Source organism: Mustela erminea, chromosome 6 (assembly GCF_009829155.1).
Source record: "Mustela erminea isolate mMusErm1 chromosome 6, mMusErm1.Pri, whole genome shotgun sequence".
Classification (NCBI taxonomy): domain Eukaryota; kingdom Metazoa; phylum Chordata; class Mammalia; order Carnivora; family Mustelidae; genus Mustela; species Mustela erminea.
This window is the reverse complement of record NC_045619.1, coordinates 53523271-53546625: the sequence shown is the minus strand read 5'-3', so window position 1 is coordinate 53546625 and position 23355 is coordinate 53523271. Positions and strand designations below refer to the sequence as shown.

The window sequence follows — 23355 nt, the reverse complement described above, 5'->3', positions numbered from 1 at the left end:
AGAGCGAGAAAGGGCGCCCGGCCCCAGACCAATCCCGTTTGGGCATAAAGCTCGTGAGAATTGGCCGGAAACGCCCGGCGAACTCGCTTCCAGCGCCGCATGTCTGCAGTGATGCCCCCTGGGCCTGGCCTGGCACCGTGAGGGGTCGCGTTCTAACCCCGCTAGGAAACCAACCGGGAGTCAGGCGCCGGAGAGCCCGACGCCTCCTGGTCCTCATCCCCAGGCGGTCCCCTCCCTGGCGCTCTACGATGGGCCCTGGCCTGCCCCGAGGCCCTGGATCGATGCCTCAGCTGCTTCCTTAGCCTTCCGTTGCCAGGGTCCTGTTCCTCAGGGCCTCCAACGGTGGTACCCTGATTCCAGTGCTCGGCACCCCCTACTGCCCCGGCGCAAACGGGGCCATTCTGTGCTTCGGACAATCCTTGGAGAGTGAGAAACCTAGTGCCCCACTGAGTTCAGCCCCATCCATGGGCGCCTTAGCCACCTGAAATGTCGGAGGCGGACGCCCGGCCGCAACCCCTCCCTCAAATCTGCTCCGGGAACGCTCCCCTGCCCCGGGGCCACCGGGTGGGCAGCGTTGTCTCGGCATATTTTCAGGGTGGCCGCAATATGCCCCAGTGAGAAAAGGCCCTCCGCCCCCATATAACAGGGTGGTCCCCAGGGCCGCCCTACGCTGGCCAATTCTCAAGAGCGTTCTGCCCGAATCGATCCTTGTTTGGGCACAATGCTCGTGAGCATTGGCCGGAAAACGCCTGGTTAACTCGCTCCGGGCGCCGCTCATCTGCAGGGCCGCCCCCTGGGCCTGGCCCGGCATCGCGAGGGGTCGCGTCCGAACCCAGCCAGAAAGCCCTCTGCGAGTCAGGCACAGGTTAGGCCAATGCCTCTTGCTCCTAGCCTCGGGGGTCCCTTCCCTGACGCTGGAAAATGGGGCCCGGGACAAACCCGAAGCCCGGGCACGAATCCTCGCCCACATACTCTGCATTCCGTTTCCAGGGTCTTGTTTCTTAGCGTCTCCAACTGGGGAACCCTGAGTCCCTCACCACGATGCCCCCTGCCACCTTGGGGCAAACGGTGCCTTTCAGAGCTTGGGCAAGCCTCTGAGCGAGAGGGACCTTCGTGTCCCCACTGAGGCCAGCCCCATCCTTGGGCGCCCCAGCCGCCCGAAAAGTCGGAGGCGGATGCCAGGAAATAACCCGTCCCTCAACTTTACTCCCCTGCACTGGGTCCCCCAGCTGGAATGCGTCGCCTCAGCGCATTTTCCGGATGGCCGAGACATGGCTCGACAGAGAAAGGGCCCTTGGCCTCGGTGGACAGGGCAGTCCGCAGGGCGCCCAACGCTGGCTAATTCTCACCAGCGTTCTTCCTAAACCGATCCCTGTTTGGGCAGAACGCTGGTGAGAATTGGCCGGAAAACGCCCGGCGAACTCGCCTGGGGCACCGCATGTCTTTTGGGCCGCCCCTGGGCCTGGCCCGGGATCGCGAGTGGTCACGTGTGAACCCTGCCAGAAAGCTATCCTCATGTCAGGCACAGGCGAGGCCGAGGCCTCTTGCTCCTCAACTTCCAAGGTTCCTCTCCCTGCCGCTAGCAGATGGGGCCAGGATAGCCCCAAGGCCTGGGCACTAACCCTCGCCCGCTATCTCGGCCTTTCGTTTCCAGGGTCCTGTCCCTGGGGTCCTCCAACATGGGAACCCTGAGTCCCGCACCACGACGCCCCCTACCACCCCTGTGCATTGGGTGCCTTTTGTAGCTCCAGACATGCTTCCCGACCTTCTTGCCCCCACTGAGGCCAGCCCCATCCTTGGGCGCCCTGGCCGCCTGAAAAGCCGGAAGCTGTCACCCAGCCACAACCCCTCCCTCAACTCTGCTCCAGGAAAGCACTCCTGCGCTGGGGCCCCAGGCTGGGCTGTGTTGTCTCCGCTCGTTTTCTGGGCGGCTGCGACATGCCCCCAGCGAGAAAGGGCCCTCAATCACGTGGGTCAGGGCAGTCCACAGGACTGCCCAATGCCGTCTAATTCTCAGGAGCGTTCTACCCAAAGGGATCCCGGTTTTGGACCGGAGGTAACCTGGCCTCCCTCGTAAACCACCCCCACCAGCATTTGGCCCCCTGGCCAGAAAGCCAGATTCTGACACACTGCAGGATGCATTTCCTCAACTCAACTCCAGTGGGACCCCGCCTTGGTGCTGGCAAATCGGAGCAGCCATTACCCAAGGCCATGACCCTAACCCTAATTTGCATTTCAGGCTACCTTCTACAGGGGCCTTGCCCGCAAACTCTCTAGCTTGGGAACCCTGGAGTCACACCATAGGAATCTTCCTGCCACCCAGCAGGTAATCAGTCTGTTTGGAGCTGCACGGGACATTCAGAACCGGTGAAAAATTGCGTGTCTCCATGAGTACTACCCCACATTCTGCAGTCCCATAAGCATCATGCGCCACCTCCTGTCCACCATCCTCAACTCGGCCTCTCTGGGAACCCATCTCCAGGCTAGCAGTTCGGGCATGCCGCACCCCTACCTCAGCTCTCCTCAGGGACCCCTATCAGCTCTAGGCAGACCTGGAACTCCCCTGCCTCCCGCAAAGCTCTGGGATTCCCCTCTCCTTCTTGATTGACATCGGCCCATGGCTTTCTTGACAAAGGGGAAAGGCTACCTCCTGAGTGCTTAACACCTCCTTTCCTCTTCTGCCCTATTTCTTTCCACTTACCTTTGTACCTGGGCAAAGTGGAAGGAACATATCCATGGAACACGGACATGTTCTGACACCTGAATCTTCCTGGCAGCTTTCTGAGGGCTCCTTATGCAAACTGAATCTAGTGTATCATACCACATTGTGTTTGCAAATGATCATCAAGAGAACAAGAGAGAGAAAGTCACTCCATTTTTATCTCACTCTTCATGAAGTAGAACATGGTCTTCTTCTTTTCTTCCTTGACTTCCATTCTAATTTGTTTCCATGCAGTGTTCATTCCTTTGCTTCAGGGGTAGGATTTCATGATTCCTCGCCTACACAGAACACCCAGAACTCATCACAATGAGTGCCCTTCCTAATAGCCGTCACCCATTGAACCCTTCCCTCCACACCCCTGCTCTCTAGCCACCCTCGGTTGGTGCTCTAAGTTTTCTTTCTGAAGTTTCATAGAGGACAAATTACAGGCAATTGGTCATTTCTTACTGATTTTGCTCGGCTAAATCCACTAGATCCATCTACTTCCTTGCAAATGGTAAGGTTTCATTCTTTCTGAACCTGGCTCCTATTCCATTGAGAATACGTGGAATATTAGATATCTATGTTCATATATATACATATATATATACATATATATACACACATATCGCTCATCAGCGAATGGACATTGGGACTCCCTCCTCCATCGTTTTTTTTTTTAATGCTGGTGACCATATCATGGTGCTTGTACCCCACTGAATGTGCATTTTTGTGCCCTTGAGGGAAATACCTATGAGGGCAACTGCTGGATCCTAGGGTTGTTCAGTTCTTAGCTTTTGGAGGAACCACCATCCTCTTTTCCAGAGTGGCTGCAACAATATGCATACCCACCGACAGTGCAGGAGGGTTCCACTGGAAGCAGAACATTCCCTGCCAGCAATTTCCTAAGGAGGAAACAGAAAACCTAGGGGATAACATGACTCGGATAGAGTCAGGCAAGCAGCCCCAGAAGTTCACCCCTTTCCTGACGCCATGCCCTGGGAAGCCATCAGAATGCCTCTATCCAGTGGAATTCCCAAAGGCTCTCCTTCTGACTTCACCGCCCAAGAAACTGCAGAGAAAGGATGCCATGGCCAACTCTCTAGATGGTCCACTAAGTAAAACTAGAAAGTCATGCTTCCCTTTTCAATCGCCCAAGGCTCCTTGGAATCCTTTTGAATGCTCCCTCTGCCCTCATCGGAACTCTTTGGATAAAAAAGACAAATCCATTAGGATCCATACCCTTGGACAAAGGAGAAGCGATCCTCCAAGCCTCTATCTGACCACAAACAGCCACCTCACTCTAGATGCCGGCCATTCCACCACAGCCTAGGACCCATGAAATCAACACTGTTCCATGAAGGAAAGCATTCTAGGTCCCAAACACACACCGAGTCCATCTCATCTTCCTTTTCGAACCCAAGGGATTGCTTAGGAAAGAGATGTTCCAAATAGCTCTGTGAGCCAGAAATAAGCAGAGAAAATGAGATGCCCTGCCAGGTGCTCCCTGCAAGGAAACTCAGGAACCCTAGCACCCATGCTCCATTGCTGACAGCTGCATTCGTGTGACTTTTTGGCTCCACTGGAGATGAGAGAAAACCCAGGATGTTTGGGGTGGAAGAGAAGTTTTACCTCCCATGCTGGCGTGGATGTGCCACTGTGCCCCACGGGCCTGCTGTTTTCTCTGAATGTTGATGTCCTGGGACAAGCTGCATGAAGAATTCAGACACTGAATTCAGGTCTCGTGGAGCCAGAGTGAAGAAGGGTTGTCAGGTGCAGATAAGCAGGCACCTCGCACCTAAAGCCTACACACTGCTCCGATTCCTGGGAGAAGGAGAGACACATGCTTGTTTCCTAAGTGGTCATTCACTTCCGTATCAAGCTGACCAATGCTCTTGTCCTTTTTGGAGAAGCAAATATACTCTTCCAAACAGACACCCAACTCTTCGGTTCCAAAGGCACCATGGGTTGAATTTGGTTTCCCCGGCTCCAGACCCCTACCGGCAGGACCCTCCTGAGCCATCGTGACAGCACAGTCCCATCCAGCCTGGGGCAACGAGGCACAGTGCTGACTGAGTGGGGGCTTGGCTCCAGCAATTCTTACCACCACTCTTGAGCCTGGGGAGACAGAGTCTTCAGCTCAACACTCTGTCATGGAAGAACAAGCTGCAGTGCCTGTTTCCGAGTCTCTCACCCAGCACATCAAGACTGCTCTCAGAGCCAGCAGGCTCCTGATCTGGTGTATTTGCCACAGCCGCTCGCCGCTGCCCCCAGTGGTGGCAAGCAGCATTGCACCCCACCATGCTCTCAGGCACCACAGCTCACCACGCCCTCCAGTGGCATGAATCTGCACTGCCGAGCCTTCCACAGACTACTAATGCATCTGGGAAAACCCTCCAAATGTCCAAAAGCCAGACTGACATTGTCCTTCCAGATTGGGACTTCTAGGCCAACCCCACGAGACCATAGGCCACGCAAGCAGAAACGGTGTCTTTCAGAGCTGAGAAAAAACCTCGGAATGAGAGAAGCCTTCATGACCCACTGAGGCAAGCCCCAACTCTCCGCGCCCCAGCCACCCGAAAAGTCGGAGGCGGACGCCTGGCCACAACCCCTCCCTCAACTCTGCTCTGGCAAAGCTCCACTGTGCCGGCCCCGGCTGGGCCGCGTCCTCTCGGCATGTTTTCTGTGAGAAAGGGTCCTCGGCCACTGGGCGGGGAGGGCAGGGTGGTCCGTAGAGCTGCCCAACTCCAGCCAATTCTCACGGGCGTTCTGCCCTAACCAGTCCCGGTTTGGGCAGAACGCTGGTGAGAATTGGCCCGAAAATGCTTCGGGTGCCTCAGGTCTGCAGGGCCGCCCTGCAGACCCATCATACCCATTTTACTGGTGAAAAAAGCAGATTAAAAAAAAAAAAAGTTAAACAAAATACTAAAGTCAATCAGTGACAGAATCAGGAGTGGCCAGGCCAATTAGAAGGTTCTGCCAATAGGAATTTCTGAGAGAGATTTTTTTTCCTCCTATGCGATTCTAGTCCCCTACCTTGGGTTATTTCCTCTCTCCAGAATAAATAAATAAATAAATACGATATACCAGGTGAAGAGCTTCTAAGTATTTTGTGGGTTCAATTGCTTTTCTTCTAAATGAAATTATGTATGAAATTCCTACATATAATACAATCAAAATCAAGGGCACTTGGCTGGCTTAGGCAGTAGAACATGTAACTCTTGATCTTAGGGTCCTGAGTTCAAGTCCCATTGCTGGTCATGAGACTTGATCTAGTTAATCAACAACCACAAGCAAAATCAGAGATACTCTGGTTGTATCAATACTGGGGCAGTCTAGAGATTTCCCCATGTGCCCTCTTCTGTATCACATTTTGCTGTATCTTTCTCCCTATTAAAGAAGATGAGTTCAAGGGTACAGGAGAAAGTGAAAAACAGTCAATGCAGACATGTTTGACTAAAACATGAATGCCCAGTGTAGCAATGTAATTACATGTAGCAAATGTACATTACAATGTAGCAATGTAAAATTAAACACAATGGAGAAAGAAGAGCCACCATGCTTGGAAGAGAGAGGGACAATGCCACAGTCATCACAAATGAATAAACACAGAAAAAAAACTTCCCACTTGAAAATGATATCCACTGCCCTTTGTTTTCCTCTGCTCTCCAAAGGAAATTTAAAGACAACTTGGCTGTGATTCGGAACTAGAACTTAGAATTGGCAGTAGTTTGGTTCTTATAATTGCTTGTTTTCTATCCCCAACCTCCAATTAGACACAACTCTGGAGCACTGTAGTAGACATTGGACCCAGAATACCCATAGAGACAGAATCCCTGTCTTTTTGGACTTTATAAACTGGATCAGACAATAGAATTGGATAATTTTAGGCTACAATATATGAAGGGAAATGTATATATTTTGCACATATATTATTACTTTCAAAGGTTTTTAATTATTTATACATTGACCAATGAGTATTTAATGCTAATGCACCATGAATCAGAAGCTAGTGTAGGTTCTTGAGATAGTTCTGTGAACAAGACAAACAAAATTCTTTACTCATGGAGCTTACAGACCTGTAAATAGGGGGAGAATAATTATAAACAGATGAATGATTTTCAAATAGCATGAAGTGCTTTGAAAAAAAAAAAAGTAAATAACAATTTGACTCAGATTAATGGGCGGGCTCCCTGGTTGTATTCTGCTTCAGACTGAGGAATCAGGGAAGGCTGCCCAGAGAAAATGATGTTTGAAATGAGAACTGATTTTGCAGAAGAATCCCACATGCAAAAGTTCTGAAGGCAAAGCACGTAGCCAAAGTGGAAGGGCCAAGTCTCTCAGACAGGAGCAAATTGGTGTATTTGTGTGATAAAAAAAAAAAAAAAAGAAGACCAGTAAGGCTGGAGAGGAGAAGTGAGTTGGGGGAGACAAACCATGAGAGACTGTGAGCTCTGAGAAACAAACTGAGGGTTTTGGAGGGGAAGGAGTGGGAGATTGGGTAAGCCTGGTGGTGGGTATTAAGGAGGGCACGTATTGCATGGAACACTGGGTGTGGTGCATAAACAATGAATTCTGGGACCCTGAAAAGAAAAAGAATAAATAAATAAAAATTTTTTTAAAAAAGTTATTTTTTTAAATCATCAGCATTATTTAACAATGCCAATGATCAAATATTCCCTGAAAATACCTTTTGCTGTCCTAGGTTTTGAATCATTTTTGTGATTATTGTTAAGTTTTACAACTCTGTTTATCTATTTATGTACACTGCCCATTCTTCTTATTGTAGGATTGTGATTAGAGGACGAGATTCCTAGAAAATTAAAGTTATCATACAAAATTCACCCAATGGAGGGGCCTGGATTGATAGTAGAAAACCAGTTTCTTATTTTTGCCTAGAAGGTGTTTGCCTCATTTCTGTTGTTAGCAGGCTAACCTTTTTTCCTTGAACCAGATAAGCAATCTGTGAAAAATCCCCTGTTTTGCAAAGACTGCGTTATAGAACAGGGAGGCTGATGGACGTTGAGATTAAGATCCACATGACTACTTTGCAAGGTATCTACAAAAAATTAGCAAAACTTTCATGGCAGGTTAAGTGAGGGGGAGAAACTCACTTATTTACTCTCCATTGAACTCTTCCATTTTGATATGTGTTAGTAAGAACCTCAGAGCTCTTGGCTGTATCTCCATCCAGACTTCTGCACTAACAGACTTGACATCATCTGGCACCTTAATATCCCTAGGATAATACTGAAACCCCACCTCCCCCCACCCTAACCTCCATCCCCTGAAATGCTTGCCTGAGAAAGCTCAGTGCTTCCAGGAAAATTTACTGTTTGTTCCAGTCAAAACTTGGTGATGGACAGGCCTCTAATTCCCTCTTAGAGCAGTTACCTTAGAAATGTTGCAACATTAATTCCTTTCTCTGACCTTTGAAAAGTAATTGAAGCTATTTCTTCAAGGAGCTGAGAGCCATCTCTCTGAAATGCAAACATCCAGGGAGTTAAGAGAGAGGACTCTCACTCTCCCTGTCCCTGTGGGAGCATAAAGATCTAATTTCACCAGGGGCACCATCTTGCTTTGACGTGTATGACTGCCACCATCATAAAGACTGGAGAAGTTTATTTCTCTCCTAAATAGGCACCAACTAACAAATCTTCACATGAATTAAGACCCCATAATATCACTCAGTGTCTCTCCTTTTGCATGCCTTTAAAAAGAAAGTCAATACTTTGTTTTGGAGAAGTTGAGTTCCTTCATGCTGGTCCCTCTTCTTCACTGTAATTGTATTACTGAATGAAATCTGTCCTCACTGCTTTAATGAGTGTCTGGGTTTCTTTCAGATGTCTCCTTCATTCTGCTTGCTTCATAGTCTTGTAAGTGGATTGAGTACCTTTCTGGTTTCCAGTCAAGATCAGTGTTTTCCATATGTCATTAATTTGGGTATTTTGTATAATATTTTAGTCCCAGAATTCTCCCATAAGTTGTCACACTCATTTTTTCTTATCTCTAGGGGATTTGTTCCAAGATCCCCTGTGGAGGCCTGCCCTAAGGATAGTACTGAATCTTACATATACACTGTTTTTTTTTCTTCTTCTTGTACATAAGTACCTATGTGATAGGCCTTGTGAGGTAGGTTTAGGCTGCTACTGACTTTCTGATGATACATCAGGAGGATCATCTTCTTCGTGACCGCAGTTGCCTGGGGGTAACTGAAACCATGCAAAGCAAAAACCACAATTAAATGGGGGGACTATGTACTTATAAGTGTATGAAAAAATCATGCATTTTGCAACAGAAGTGCACTTTGGTTTGATTTTTTTCTTCAATATTTTTATTAGCTTCTTAAAACTGGGTAAGGGACTAAAATTTCTATATCACATTGTCTTCATTTGAAAATTAAATAAACGGGCACCTGGGTGACTCAATGAGTTAAGCTTCTGCCTTTGGCTCAGGTCATGACCTTGGGGTCCTGGCATCAGGCTCAGTGACAAATCTGCTTCTCCCTCTCTGTGATCTCTCTCTCTCTCAAACTATAAAAAAATAAACTCTTTAAAAAATAAGATAAATATATACCGTATGGACTTATTGGAAAATTGAGATTGAGTGAAAAAATATGAGCAATGGGTGTACATAGCTCAGAGTAATTTTCAATAAATAATTACTACTTTGAATTATCAATCCCTGACAAATTCTAAAGAAATTTGTTTCTCCTCTCTGTTGTTACAATGCCTCCTTCTGGCATCCTTTACATATTTGTCTGTAGGTTTTTTCTATTACACAATGAGCTTCTTCACAGATATCTTTTATCCCTGTATCCTTAGCTCCTCAGCTCTGCCATTTGAAAAGATGGGCATTTGATAAACGTTTACTGGATGAACAAGTACATGAGTAAATGAATGCATGTATGAATACACGTTTTATTTTTCTTATATTTGGTCTGAAACAAAGATTTGTCTATTGTGCTGCCTTATACTTTTCTTAAGACTCATCAGTCTTGGAAACAAGATCTAAAGTTACAAATGGGAACTTATCACAGCATAGTTTTCATTTCCTGCCTTTGGCTATATCTGGTTGGACTACTTACTTGAGCTCAACTTGTTAAAACTCAGTAAATGCCTACCCCACATGATTTGACCCATACATCCTCTTTTGTCTTTAGAAAAGAAAAGGAGAACTCTTAAATGCTGTGTCAATTCAGGAACTCAGTAGAACAATGGAATCCCATGCTGAGGTAGAAAATCTGGATGAAGATGGTTATACTCAATTAGACTTCCACTATCAAGGCATCACTGGGAGACGTGTGGTGTTAGAGAAAGGTATCTTTTCTTTCTACCTTCAGTGTTCTTGTTCTCATCAACGAAAACACTTATGTGGAGAAAATTTGAGAGATTTATGATATGTAGCCTGAAAACCTTTGAAAAGATTTTCAGAACTCACTGAAGATTTTTGAAATATCTTTCCTCATTGCAAGCATTTGGTGACTATCAGTATTTAAATTAATTATTATCATAACAGAAAATACAATTTCTTGGGTGCCTGGGTGGCTCAGTCAGTTAAGTTTCTGCCTTTGGCTCAGGTCATGATCCCAAGGTCCTGAGATTGAGTTCCGCAGGGAGCCTGCTTCTCTCTCTGCTTCTCTCTCTCTCATGAATAAATAAAATCTAAGAAAAAAAAAGAAAATAAAATTTCTCTTTTCTATAGAAATAGACCCTTCAGCAGTAAGGAACAGTAAATAAGTGTGATGAAATGCAAAGATGTAAGAATTTCAGTAGGAGTGACTTGTTGCTTGTTTGGTAGCAAGGAATAACTCATAGAATGGAAGTCATGGAAACTTAAATAAATACATGTGAACAACACCAGGATATTGAAGATAAGAAAGAGAAGAATGAAAAGAGAGGAGATAGGTGAGGAAAGAAACAGATTTGTGATTTTGTGGTAAAGGCCAGAGGGACTTTGGTCATAGGGTTTGGAATCACAAAATGTGTTTTTTGAGGTAAGACACTGATTTGTATGTTTTTCTTAATCAAATTGAAGTCTTTTGTACACTAGTGAAGGAAAATATATGTGCTGGATGAAAAGATTCCATTTGCAGAACAGGAGTCTTAAACATAACAGAAAAGGAATAAAATATGGAGAAAGGCATTACAAGCTCTTTCCCTTAATAGAATGAGTCATGTGGTTTCCTCTATGGCTCTCCTATTTGACAATTCTCTGAAATGCTTGTAATGCTTATTCTCAAAGGGAGAACTATATCCTTGGTGCAATGGTATTAACATAAAATGAGTTCCCTGTTATCAGGAGAAAGATTATTCCTAAGTCTTGACATGAGAATTTGCTCTCTTCTGCTTTGTGGTAACCCACATTGCACAATTATTTTCCCTTTACCACGTATGCAATTCTTTTCTTGCTCAACCAGTCGAGGAGTCCTAGAAAAACTGGATGATGCAAGAGGTAGGGAGGCAGATTTATGTTTCTATGTATTTGTTGACTAACAGTGAGTTATATATAATGTGCTAGTAGCCTCTAGACTAGGTGCTTTTATATGTTAGCTCATTTGGTTCCCACAATGAAACTCTGGAGTATTATTACCTCAGTTTTTCACAAAGAGAAATGAATAAACAGAGGGAATAATTTGCCCAAGGCTGTGCAAAAAATAAGTGAAAAGAAAAGGTTGTCCTCAGTAACCAGGGCTATCTTCTATTTTTATAGAAGACAGTCAGCTGTCTGAGTGAGATGAGTGGGATTTCAGAAACTCTGGTAATGTCAGGACCATCCGTGTGAACCGGAAATTAGGAGTGTACAGATGTCAGGGCACTGTGCTGAAACTGCAGTTCCAGAGCTTAAGGAGGTATGCCAAATGTGAGGGAAAATTCAGATAATCCTAGATGACTAGATTATCTGTATGTCAGTGATTAGTAATTCACTTTAGAATTTTCCAGATTTTGATGCACTGTAGAACTGAAGTTCTCTGTGATTTATCATATTTTTTCATTTTAATTTCTCTTCCCTCTCTCTTCTTAGTAACTTGTGCTACATCTCCTCGTTGGCGTTCCATTGCTCTGACTTTGGGAATCCTATGCTTGCTAAAACTGGTCATAGCTGTGATCCTGGGTACCATGGGTGAGTATTGGTGAGGGGGGTCAACAACAACAACAACACCTATAACAGACATTCGATAAGCATTTATTATGTGCCAGGCACTCTTAAGAGCTTGGCATGTGGAATCTGTATATTACCCCAATTGAATCAGTGCTACACTTTCTCATTTTACTTATAAGAGAAGTGAGAGGTGGGGGGAGGTGCATTTTATTTTTTAGGGCCATAAACTAGTTAGTGGTAAGACCATGATTAGACTGAAAAAATGCATATTCTTTTTTCTTTCCCTCCATTCTCTTCCTCCCCCTCCTCCCCCTCCTCCTCCTCCTCCTCGTCCTCCTCCTCCTCCTCCTCCTCCTCCTCCTCCTCCTCCTCCTCCTCCTCATCCCCCTCCTTCTCCTGTTAGAGGGATCCCAGTGTGAGTGGGGGAGGGAAGAGGGAAAAAGATTCTGGAGCAGGCTCCATACTCATTACAGAGCCTGACGCAGGGTTCCATCTGATGACCCTGAGATCATGATCTGAGCTGAAATTAAGAGTCTGAGGCTTAACCAACTGAAGCACTCAGGCACCCCTAAAAAATGCATACTCTTAACTATATTGCTCTATTGTCTTTCTTGAATAGCTTGTTTTAAAGGTGTGAAATTCCCAAGATACGTTAATGGTACTAAACCAGGGGAAGTGAAGAAGGAAGTACAATAAGGTGCTTATCTTCTTAATGAAATAAATTCCCTAATAAGACTATAAACTATTTTTACAAACCTCATGATCTAAGGAAATTATTTTATACCTAATCTTTAATCTAAACTCTTCTGAATAATACCAGGGATTACCTGAGGAACTTACTAAATAGCTATTTTGTGATGGGTGAATGAATTCCTTTAGATTTTGTATCTCACATGTTCTCTTATCAATAAGATATTATTGTGCCTTTGGAGTGTCCTCAAAGAGCTCTCATTTTTAAATAACAGAAGAAAGATAGAAGATTTATTACTATTTCAAGTCTATCATGGGTCCAGTTGATGGTATTTCATGTGCCTCTTGCTTTCTCTTTTATATTCTTTATCTGCTTTGTTTTTCTCCTAATTTTTACTACACCTTCATGGAAGTAATTTTTTTCCCCATCTATTTATCTATCATCTATTCTATCACCTATCTATCTCTCTATCTACCATCTATTTTTACCTCTCAATCAGCAATGTGTTATCTATTTATTGTTAATAAAAATATACCCCTTTGTATTCCAACAGAAATATGGATCTTGGAATTATCATTTCAAATATAGTAGAATGACTTTTTTTTTTTTTTCTGTCACTATAATTGTTGTTGGTATATGAAGCTATTTGGAAATCCAATTCAGGGAGCAACCCATTGAAGAACGATACCTTTCCATCAAGAAATAAAGAGAACCACAGTCTACCCACACAATCATCTTTAGAAGACCACGTGACTCCTACCAAGTCTCTCAGAACCACAGGCAAGGACAGGGTTAAAAGATGAATGGAATTCTTAATCCAGGAAGGTTAATAACTGGGGCTAAGACCTGGAGTAGGGTAGGTAAAGACAATACTTTTATGGGCAAGGATTGCATATTCATGAAAGCACACATAAGTATTACCTCAGTATATAGTATGTCCCTGTCATATATGCAATAAAGTCATATAAATATCCCATGCATTTGGCCAACCATTTTTAAGTTGGATTTTTTTTTTCAAATCAGCAACAAATATATCACTCTTTATATAATTAGACCTGTAGGAGGCTCTATAATTTGATGCAAAGGAAAGAAATATGTTCTCCCCCCTTGAGAATTGACATTTTAAAATAACAGAGATAGAATAGGAAATTGGATGTCAGGAAGGAAGAAAGGGAGAGGAAAGGAAAGAAGGGAAAATGTGCCAAGAAATAAGAATTGTATGTGAATTAAACATACACAAAGACATAGACCTAATAGATATAGTCCTGAAAACTCTAGTTATATTTGTTTTTCTTTAATCATACAATTTCATTAATTTTATTGCAACTTCATATACATGACCCTTTTTTTCTCATTGTATCAAAATTGAGTATGACAATATTTTGATTTCAATTTTCCATCTCTGGACCCATACTTTCTCACTATTTATATCAAATAGATAAAAATAGAAAGTAGATATTCTCTATAATGTGAACAATTGCTCTTATATGTTTTTCATTTGGAAAACTGCATTCTTAAATGGATCTCACAACTCTAAAATAAGTTAACATGAAGTGACTGTGTATCTTGATGATTGCTTTTGAATTGATTTACTTTAAAAATTATCATGAGGAAAGGGAGTTCTGGACTGAAGGTGGAAGAATGGAGGAGAGGCCAGGAAGGAAAGGAGGGTTGACTGTCTAAAACTGTTTATGGTTAATTCATTTTTAAATTTTAATTGAATGAGGGGATTTCAATGTGGTCTCTTCTATAAAAATCACATCCCTATTATTATGAATTGTTATGAACCTCATTGTATTTACATTTTATTTCCAGGAGATTTTTCCAGCTCTTGTCCTCCTAATTGGATCATACACAAGAACAACTGTTATCTATTTAGCACATCATTAACTTCCTGGAATAGAAGTAAAAGTCAGTGTTCTCAACTATACTCTAACCTCCTGAAGATAGACAGTGCAGAAGAACTGGTGAGTGTGGACTTCACTTATAATTATCTGTAGTCAATATTGAGCAGAAAAATACATAATTCCAGGTAAAGATAATTTTCCCTAAGAGAGGGCACCTGGGTGGCATAGTCACTTAAGTGTCTGCCTTCCGCTCAGGTCATGATCCCAAGGTCCTGGGATGGAGTCTCACATCTGGTTCCCTGCTCAGTGAGGAGTAATCCCCCCTCTTTGCCCCTCCCCCCTGCTGATGCTCTCTATCTCTAGCATTCTCTCTCAAATAAATAAATAAAATATTTAAAAAATTTTACCTAAGAGAAAGTCACACTTAATATCCTCCATAATTAAAACAGCATGTATTAAATGGGTAACATATATGTTTTTTTAATTAATTCAAAAAATAAATACTTTCACTTTATTTTTTTAAAGGTTTTATTTGTTTTATTTTAGAGAGAGAGTGTGTGTGCATGAGGCAGAGAGTGGGGCAGAAGGAAAGAGAGTGTCTCAAGAAGATTCTGTACTGAGCATGGAGCCTGATGCAGGTCTTGATCTCATGACCCTGAGATATGGACCTGAGCCAAAACCAAGAGTCAGACGCTTAACCAACTGCACCACCCATGGGCCCCAATGTGTTTTACTTTAAAACAAATCTATCCAAACACACTACAAGTTGCATGACTATGACAATCAGGCCACTACTCATTTTTGTGGGTTTGGATTTCAATTCTTAAATTTGGTTGAGTAAAATAGAAAATTCTCCCCCTTGTCATCATTATTATCAAGGGAAAAAGCAGCAATAATAATATACATTTATAAATCATTTACTTCTTGCAAGATACTGGGAAAGGCAAAGAGGTTTAAAAAGTAACCTTGCTAATTCAATGCTTACGTAGTTTCTAAGAAGAAAGAAACAACTCAACAGTTGCTAAAAGTTAAATATCTGCTTTTGGCAATCAATGACAGGAATTCAGAGAGAGATGTCCAGATACATAAAGTTTTACAGAAAAAGTGAGAGTTATAATGCATCTTGAATGAAGGGTAGAATTCACTTGGGCTAGGAAAAGGCATTAATAGTCAGAAAACACTCTACACTATAAATCTAAACACTCTGTAACTCCTACATTTACTTTCATTTCCTTTCAACTTCTGTGTTTCCATCCTGTGTTACCCAACAGTCGTAGTTCACATGAAAATGAACGGAAGTAGAGCGTGGCAAAGAAAAGGAATGATACTGGAAGTCTGTCTGGCTTTTCGATGTTCCCGTTGTTTGTCAAATGTCAGCATTAAACCTCAAATTACTTATTCATAGAACATGCAGTGAAACGGAGTTATTTTTATATTTTTATCTAACTCTGCAAAGCATTTCTTGACAAAAGTGTTACAAATTCATATATTCAATTGGAGAAGATAGTGGCCTGTTTTCCATGAAAATGGCCTCGGGGGTCTGTCATTCATGGGTCTTGTCAAGCAAGTTGCATGGAGGCATTATAATTTTGACATTATAGGTCTCTTTTTTTATTGGAAAACTAAACAATAATGACTTTGAAGAAACGAAATATACTTTTTGAGACACTCAAAGACAATCAATAATTGGTACTTCTCTTTCGGTTGATGCCAGTGTATGCCTGAGTTCTTCACCAAGGCGATTCAATCTGTGTTCTCTCTCAATGTCTGTGAGAGTCTCTCTCCATCTTTTTATCTCTATCATCTCTGTCTGTCTCACTCTCTCCATGACTCTTTGACATGTATTTATATTTATGTTTTCCTACAGGAATTTATAGTAAGGCACATGTCTTCTCAACCTGATAATTCATTCTGGATAGGACTTTCTCGCCATCAGACTGAAGGACCATGGCTCTGGGAGGATGGCTCAGTGTTCTCTTCTAACTTGTAAGTATCTGAAGGACAATACTTCATACCCTTTCTCAGAAGGATAAGAGCATGCCAAGCAGTTAAGGACCTGATCTGTGGGCCACTTACGAGAATGAGAGAAAGAGAAATGGTGATAGAGAGAAAAAGAGTGAATCAGGAAAAAAAAAAAAAAAAAGAAGAAAGAAAGAAAGAGAGAAAGAGAGAAAGAAAGAAAGAAAGAAAGAAAACAAGGTAGAGGAGAACCTTCCAGTCAAAATGAGTTAAGTGGTCGTCTAGTGTAGCACAAATGTTCCTCACCTTTCTTACAAGGGGCACACCTGGCACCTGTCTGAAGTAGTTCAGTTAGAAGTCATCACTGTTAATGTAAAATCGTGGTGAAGAGCATAGGCTTTGGAGTCAGTTCTCAGCTTGAGACAATGATTGGCCCGCTCTCTGTGTGAAATTGGATAAGTTGCTTGACCTACCTGAGCCCCTCTTTCCTCATCTGTAAATAAGAATAAAAATAAAACCTTTTTATTAGGATTTTAAGATAAAGGAGATAAAAGTCAAATCACTTAGCATAGCATCCAACACCTAGTAAATTTGTGACACACGTTACTATTAATTTTGAAAGCAACCATGTTTCAGACTCTATAAATTTATTTTAAACATATTTCTCATTTACATTATAAATTCTCCCTTACTGTGTGTGGATCAGCTAGGGTTCCTTAGAGAAGAAGATCTATACAGATCTATTGGTTCTGAAGACCCCTGACTGATCCACACAATGAGGAATAACTGATACATGGAGATTTCCCTTTCTTTTTTTTTTTTAAAGATTTTATTTATTTATTTGACAGACAGAGATCACAAGTAGGCAGAGAGGCAGATAGAGAGAGAGGAAGGGAAGCAGGCCCCCTGCTGAGCAGAGAGCCCGATGTGGGACTCCATCCCAGGACCCTGAGATCATGACCTGAGCTGAAGGAAGCGGCTTAACCCACTGAGCCACCCAGGCGTCCTACATGGAGATTTCTTATGAGGAACTGGCTCACAAGATTATGGAAGCTAAGAAGCTTCCATATGGAAGCTTTCAGATGGAAGCTAATAACCTGCCATTTGCAAGCTGGTACCCAGGATAGCCTGGGGCTATAAATTCCCTTCAAGCATGAGGGGCTGGGAACCAGGGAAGCTCATGGTGTAAAACTCAGGGCTCAGGTAGAAAGAAAAAAGATGAACTACACTGACATGCCTCAGCTCACACAGTGAGGCAGGAAAAGACAAAGTCTTCCTCCTGAGGACTTTTTGTTCTATTTAAGCCCTCAGTGGATTGGATGATACCCACCCACACGGGGTGGGCAGTCTACTTTCCTGTGTCCACTGATTCAAAGGCTAATTTCACCCAGAAACACCCTCAAGATATAATTAGAAATAATGTGGAATCTGGGTGTGGCTAGTCAAGTTAACACAGAAAATTAACCATAGCAAAATATTGAGGTCCTCCTCATTGTAATTGTCATTTATTTTCTTTTTCATACCTGAAAAATATGAAATTATATTCTCCTTCTAAATTTCTGTTATTAGCATGTATATATATATATATATGTGCAAATGTCTGGTTTTTTGTTCATTTGTTTGTTTTCCCATTATTCTCAATAGGTTTATTTTCCAACTCAATTTCTCTCTTCAAAAAAAGAATTTTAGGTTTTGTTGATTCTTTCTCTCTTTCCTCTGTGTCCTTTAAAAAAATATATTTATTTCCGTTGTCATATTTATTACTTTTTCCCATTCAATTTCTTTGTGTTTTATTTGCTATTCTCTTTCTAATTTCTTTTATGGATGTTTGACTCCTAAAATTCCCCCTTTCTTTTTCTAAAGTATGTTTATTTAAGACTATAATTTCAATGAATTTTTATTATTATCATACTTTTTAATTTCCATTGTGAGTTATTCTTTGACCTATGAGTTACTTCCAAATGCACTTCTTTTTTTTTTAAATATTTTATTTATTTATTTATTTGACAGAGATCATAAGTAGGCAGAGAGGCAGGCAGAGAGAAAGAGGGGGAAACAGGCTCCCCGCTGAGCAGAGAGCCCCATGTGGGGCTCGATCCCAGGACTCTGGGATCATGACCTGAGCGGAAGGCAGAGGCTTTAACCCGCTGAGCCACCCAGGTGTCCCCCAAATGTACTTCTTAATTTATAAATATCTCTGTGTTTATAATTATCCCTTTGCTTCAGGTCTTAGCTTAATTCCATTGTGGTCGGAGAACATAGTACATGTGATTCCAATCCTTTGGCTTTTATCTGCTTCTTCTTCCCCTGCTGAGAAAAGTAGATTAAAATCTCCCACTGTGACTCTACTTACAATTCTGTAACGATTTTGTTTGGCTGATGGTGTACTATTAGGCACATATAGATTTAGAATTTTTATAGTGTACAGTGCACAGACCATTCAAAGTACTTTTTCTTGTCTTTCTTCTCTTTGAAATGTTTAATAATTTTATGACTCCACTTTTTCTTACAGCAATTTAGAATTTACTCTTACTAATTTTTGAAGTTGCTCTAAATATTATAACACATATTCTTCACTCATCAAAGTCTAATATTAATTGTTTTATAATGTTCTTCCTGGGCAATTTAAAAATATATTAGAATATTTCTTTACTCTCTGTCCTCCGTCCCCAATTTACATGTTATTATTTTTGTGTACTTTAATGCTTTCACATCTTTTCCCACATTTTAAATCTCTACATTTGGCACCTGTCTTACAGCTGCTGGTCTTTTATCATCACTGTAGGTGTGAACTGAAGTCGAGCCTGTCAAGAAGGATTAGTGTTTGCTTCTGCCAGTCAATGAAAGGCACCACAAACCTGAGAGTACTAAAACACTCTCCCTGGGTTTTGTTGTTGTTGTTGTTGTTGTTTTGTTTTGTTTTGTTTTGTTTTGTCTTGGTTTATTTTAAATACACTGGTATTATGGATTCAAATAGAAGACCTGTAAGTACCAGCTTGTGGTTCAGCTTCTCAGGGGATGTAATTTTTTTCTCCCATCCTCCACTTGGGGGCAAGATTGAGACAGGCACGTCTCTTGGTTCCTCTTTTCTGGTTGTAGTTTTAGTTTTCATTTACTCCTACACAAGAATTGTCCTTTGTTCTGCAGGGTTTTCTACTAAATTCCATCCTGGATGAATTTATTTCACAGTATTAGTTAAATAAATATTCTCTTCACAATTGATGGCACCTCAGATTCAGTAAAAATATAGTCCTAGAAAACAGTAGATACATAGATTGATATACAATTCATCTAGATTTTCCCACATATTTATGATTTGCATTAGTTCTTATTTATTTCTGTCTCTCCTACCTTTCATTTCAACCATTTTCCTTAAACCTGAAGAATACTCTCTACTGTTTCCTTTAGAGTTTAGTTCTGTATCTAATACTATTTTTTAAAAGATTTTATTTATTTATTTGACAGAGAGACAGATCACAAGTAGGCAGAGAGGCAGGCAGAGAGAGAGAGAGAGAGAGAGAGAGAGAGAGAGGTAACCTGCAGGGAAGCAGGTTACCTGCGGAGCAGAGAGCCCGAAATGTAGCTCTGTCCATACTCAAATGTAGCTCTGTCCATACTCAAAAAAACTCTTCAACATCAAGGAAAGTTTTGGAGAATACCAGTCAAAATTCTCTCTGAGGCCTGAATCAAAGTTGTCTCATACTTTTAGCCTAGCCATTTCTACAAAAGAATTCTCTCAATCCTCCAGTCCCAGAGCCTCTTTAGAGCTAGATACACAAGATGAAGAGTACTAGTCCATAGCCTTTACAGTGAAACTCAGTGTTACTTTTTAAGTTTGACTAATTATCACGGCTCCTTCAGGAGACTGAAGAGCAAATAGAACAGAGTCATACTCCCACTTACCCAGGATAATGATCATAATTGTCTATCACTGTATTGTAATATAATTCTATCTTCAGAATGCATTAAAATATATAATGCTGAAAAAATATATATATAATGCTGTTTTCCCTGTCTTTAAATGGCCTTGATATCTATGATTCCTCATTTATTTTCTTCCCAAGATTTTATTTATTTAGTTGAGAGAAAGAGAGTATGAGAGAGGGAGATTACAAGCAGGGGGGAAGGGTAGAGGGAGAAATAGACTTCCCCACTGAATAGGGAGCCCAAAGTGGGACTTAATCCCAGGACCCTGGGATCATGACCTGAGCTGAAGGCAGATACTTAAATGACTGAGCCACCCAGGCACCCCTATGATTTTTCATCTAGTTCTAGATTCTTCTCAATAATAACTCTTCTGCTTGGTCTACTCACTAAATATACACAAAGATAATTTCATGAACTTGTTGTTTTATTTGATAAATACACTTCTAGTTAAGAGGTTGAAAGATAAAGAACTGTCTATAGAATAGTAAATGATTTTTTTTAATTTGTCAGAAGCTTTATTTAATTTTATGTGACTAACAGTATTTTTCTTAACAAATTTTTGAGTCATTTTTATGTCTTAATAACAAAGGCTCTTCTGTTCCCATTTGAGAACTAATGCAATCTAAGTTCAAGTTTCCTTTTCCAATAACATAACCACTTAGGAAATTTTTTCAACAATATCCTTGCCCATATCCTTGCTAATTTATTTCAGCATTGTGCAGATAGTAGATAGTATTTCTTATATTTGTTCTAATTGCCTTATTATACTTTAACAGGTTTCAAATCAGAAGCACAGAAACCCAAGAAAGCTCATCTCACAGCTGTGTGTGGATTCACCTGTCGATAATTTATGATCAACTTTGTAGTGTGCCCTCATACAGTATTTGTGAGAAGAAGTTGTCAATAAAATGATTGGGGTGTCACTGTGGAAGACCAAAGAGAAGTATGTAAAATAATAAGAAGGGCAGAAAACAAAACAGAGAAGAGATATTTGAGGTCAAAATAACAGCTAAAAATATCAAGAGAGCTCTGCCAACTTTAATCTTAGATGAGAATGGAGAAGCTATAATTCTGCACTTGCCAAATGAATTGGAAGACCAGTATTAGGTTCTAGTTAATACAGCCCTAGAAATGGAGTCAGGTTAGTTGAACTTACATCTTTTGATTTAATATTAACATGGAATTGCCATAAATCCTTGGTGTTTCAAGATAATTATTTCTGGGTCTACTAGGGTTGCTTTTTGTCCTTAAAAATTGCCCCTGGAGTACGTATGTTGTGTTTCCATGACGTGTTTCTCCATGTCTAATAGTGTATCAGACACAGGTGCAAGGAAGAATGTATTTCTGAACAGCAAAAGGAAATGAAAAAATTATCTTTACTACAGAGTTATTTTATTATTTTGATCATCAATATGGCTATGATAAAAATAAATATGAAAAAAACCAAGCAACTCCATCTCTTTTTTATCCTCAAATAGCTCAGGGAATATGTCTACCACATATCTGAGTAATAGGATCTTGTATAATGTGAAAAAGTTATAAAAAAGTATTATCCTTTGTAAGTACTATCAATCAAAAAAATCTGGTAATGAATATAGAACAACAACAACAACAAAAACAATAATCCAGGGGACTTGGGTGGCTCAGTTGGTTGAGCATCCAACTCTTGATTTCAGCTTGGGTGGTGATTTCAGGATCTGAAATTGAGCCCTGAATCAAGCTCCACACTCAGCTCAGAGTCTCCTTGAGATGCTCTCTCTTCCTCTTTATCTGGCCCTCTATTTCCATGCTCATGCATGATAAAATCTTTTAAAAAAACAACTATCCTATCACTGAGGTATTAACATTCTGGAAGGCAAAACTTGTCTTACTATTTTTTAATGATTACTGTTTTGCAGTTTTTAGAAAATTTTCAGTAATTACCATTAGAGGGTATTTTTGGAACATGTTTCCTTATGTGATAATTTGTCTTTTTCTTATTTTCTCTTAAATTTTCCCCCTGGTCCTATTTTTATTTCCAAAGGGGACTTCCATATTATTGGAGAGGGAGTTACATCCTTCTTTGGTTATTAACATGTGAACGGAAATTACATCAAGTTGTTATGTGAATTTCACTGTAAGAAAGAAATGATAATCAAAGAAACTTTGGCTTCCAAATGTTGTGCGTAGTAAAAATTATGACAATATGCCCTCTCCTCATAAGAAAATAATGGTGAACTTGGCACTTGGGAAGAGGTAGTTTAGTAGTAGTTTTATGTTGAAGAATAAATTTGGGATCTTAAGTATTTAAAAATTGAAAAGAAGACATAGACCTTTTTGATGAAGATTCCTAATGCTTTTTAATATACACACTCATATTGTTACCATATGAAAAGACATGTGGAAAAGGCAAAGATAATTTGAGAGTTAAATTAAGGTATAAGGTGAGATTTTGAAGAGATATCATGTCTTTCAATTTTGTTTTTGGTTTGATCAGTTCCTCCTGGGTCGTTAGGATGGCGTGAATGATTTGAGAAGTCATAATGATCAAAAATAATTCTGGATGAGGGATTTCCAGCTGTACTTAGAACAGAAAACAATATTTGTTTTTTAAATATTTATGATTTAAAGATAAAAGTGTGACTATTACAAAATGATGGTATAACGTAAGATGCTCTAGGTTGTCCAAGCATATTGCCTGACTTGTTAATACTTGTTTATACTACAGTTTACATGGCCATGTACATGGGAATGAACAGGAAACATCCTTTTTTTCCAAGAGACAGAAAAGGGAAAATGGCTACTAGCCGAACTTCTGTCTAAAGGCTGAGTAACAATCATGCTAGAGGAAACACTTACTGGAGGACCACCATCTTCTCTGGCCTGAAGTATTGCAGTAATTTTCAAAGTAATCTCCCAGTGTCCACCTTTGTCCTCCTAAGCTAATTTTTTAAAAATAGTGGAGTGATTCTTTTAAATTTAAAACAAGTCATCTCAGCCCTCTACTCAAAATCCCCTTGACTTCCCACGTACCTCAGAGTAAAACCAAATATAGATGAATTGAAATGAAAAGGAAGAGACCTTTTCAGTTGTCTGTGGGCCACTTTTTACTCTTTTGACCTAATCTACTTTTCTCCTCTTTGTTCATT

General features: G+C 41.1%; 1 protein-coding gene across 5 annotated transcripts; it reads left to right on the top strand.

The window, feature by feature from the left end:
* The first annotated feature begins 9828 nt into the window (after nucleotides 1–9828).
* Nucleotides 9829–21611, top strand: CLEC7A (C-type lectin domain containing 7A). 5 transcript variants are annotated; one of them, XM_032347252.1, is made up of 6 exons: nucleotides 9829–10020; nucleotides 11726–11824; nucleotides 13158–13274; nucleotides 14310–14461; nucleotides 16209–16327; nucleotides 21004–21611. In XM_032347252.1, exons 1-6 carry the CDS (start codon nucleotides 9918–9920, stop codon nucleotides 21137–21139), a joined length of 726 nt encoding a protein of 241 aa, XP_032203143.1. In that variant the 5' UTR covers nucleotides 9829–9917; the 3' UTR covers nucleotides 21140–21611. The 5 variants fall into 5 exon arrangements, with proteins under 5 accessions (XP_032203143.1, XP_032203142.1, XP_032203144.1 ...); XM_032347251.1 differs by having other exon boundaries at nucleotides 13137–13274; XM_032347253.1 differs by lacking the exon at nucleotides 13158–13274.
* The last annotated feature ends 1744 nt before the right edge of the window (nucleotides 21612–23355 follow it).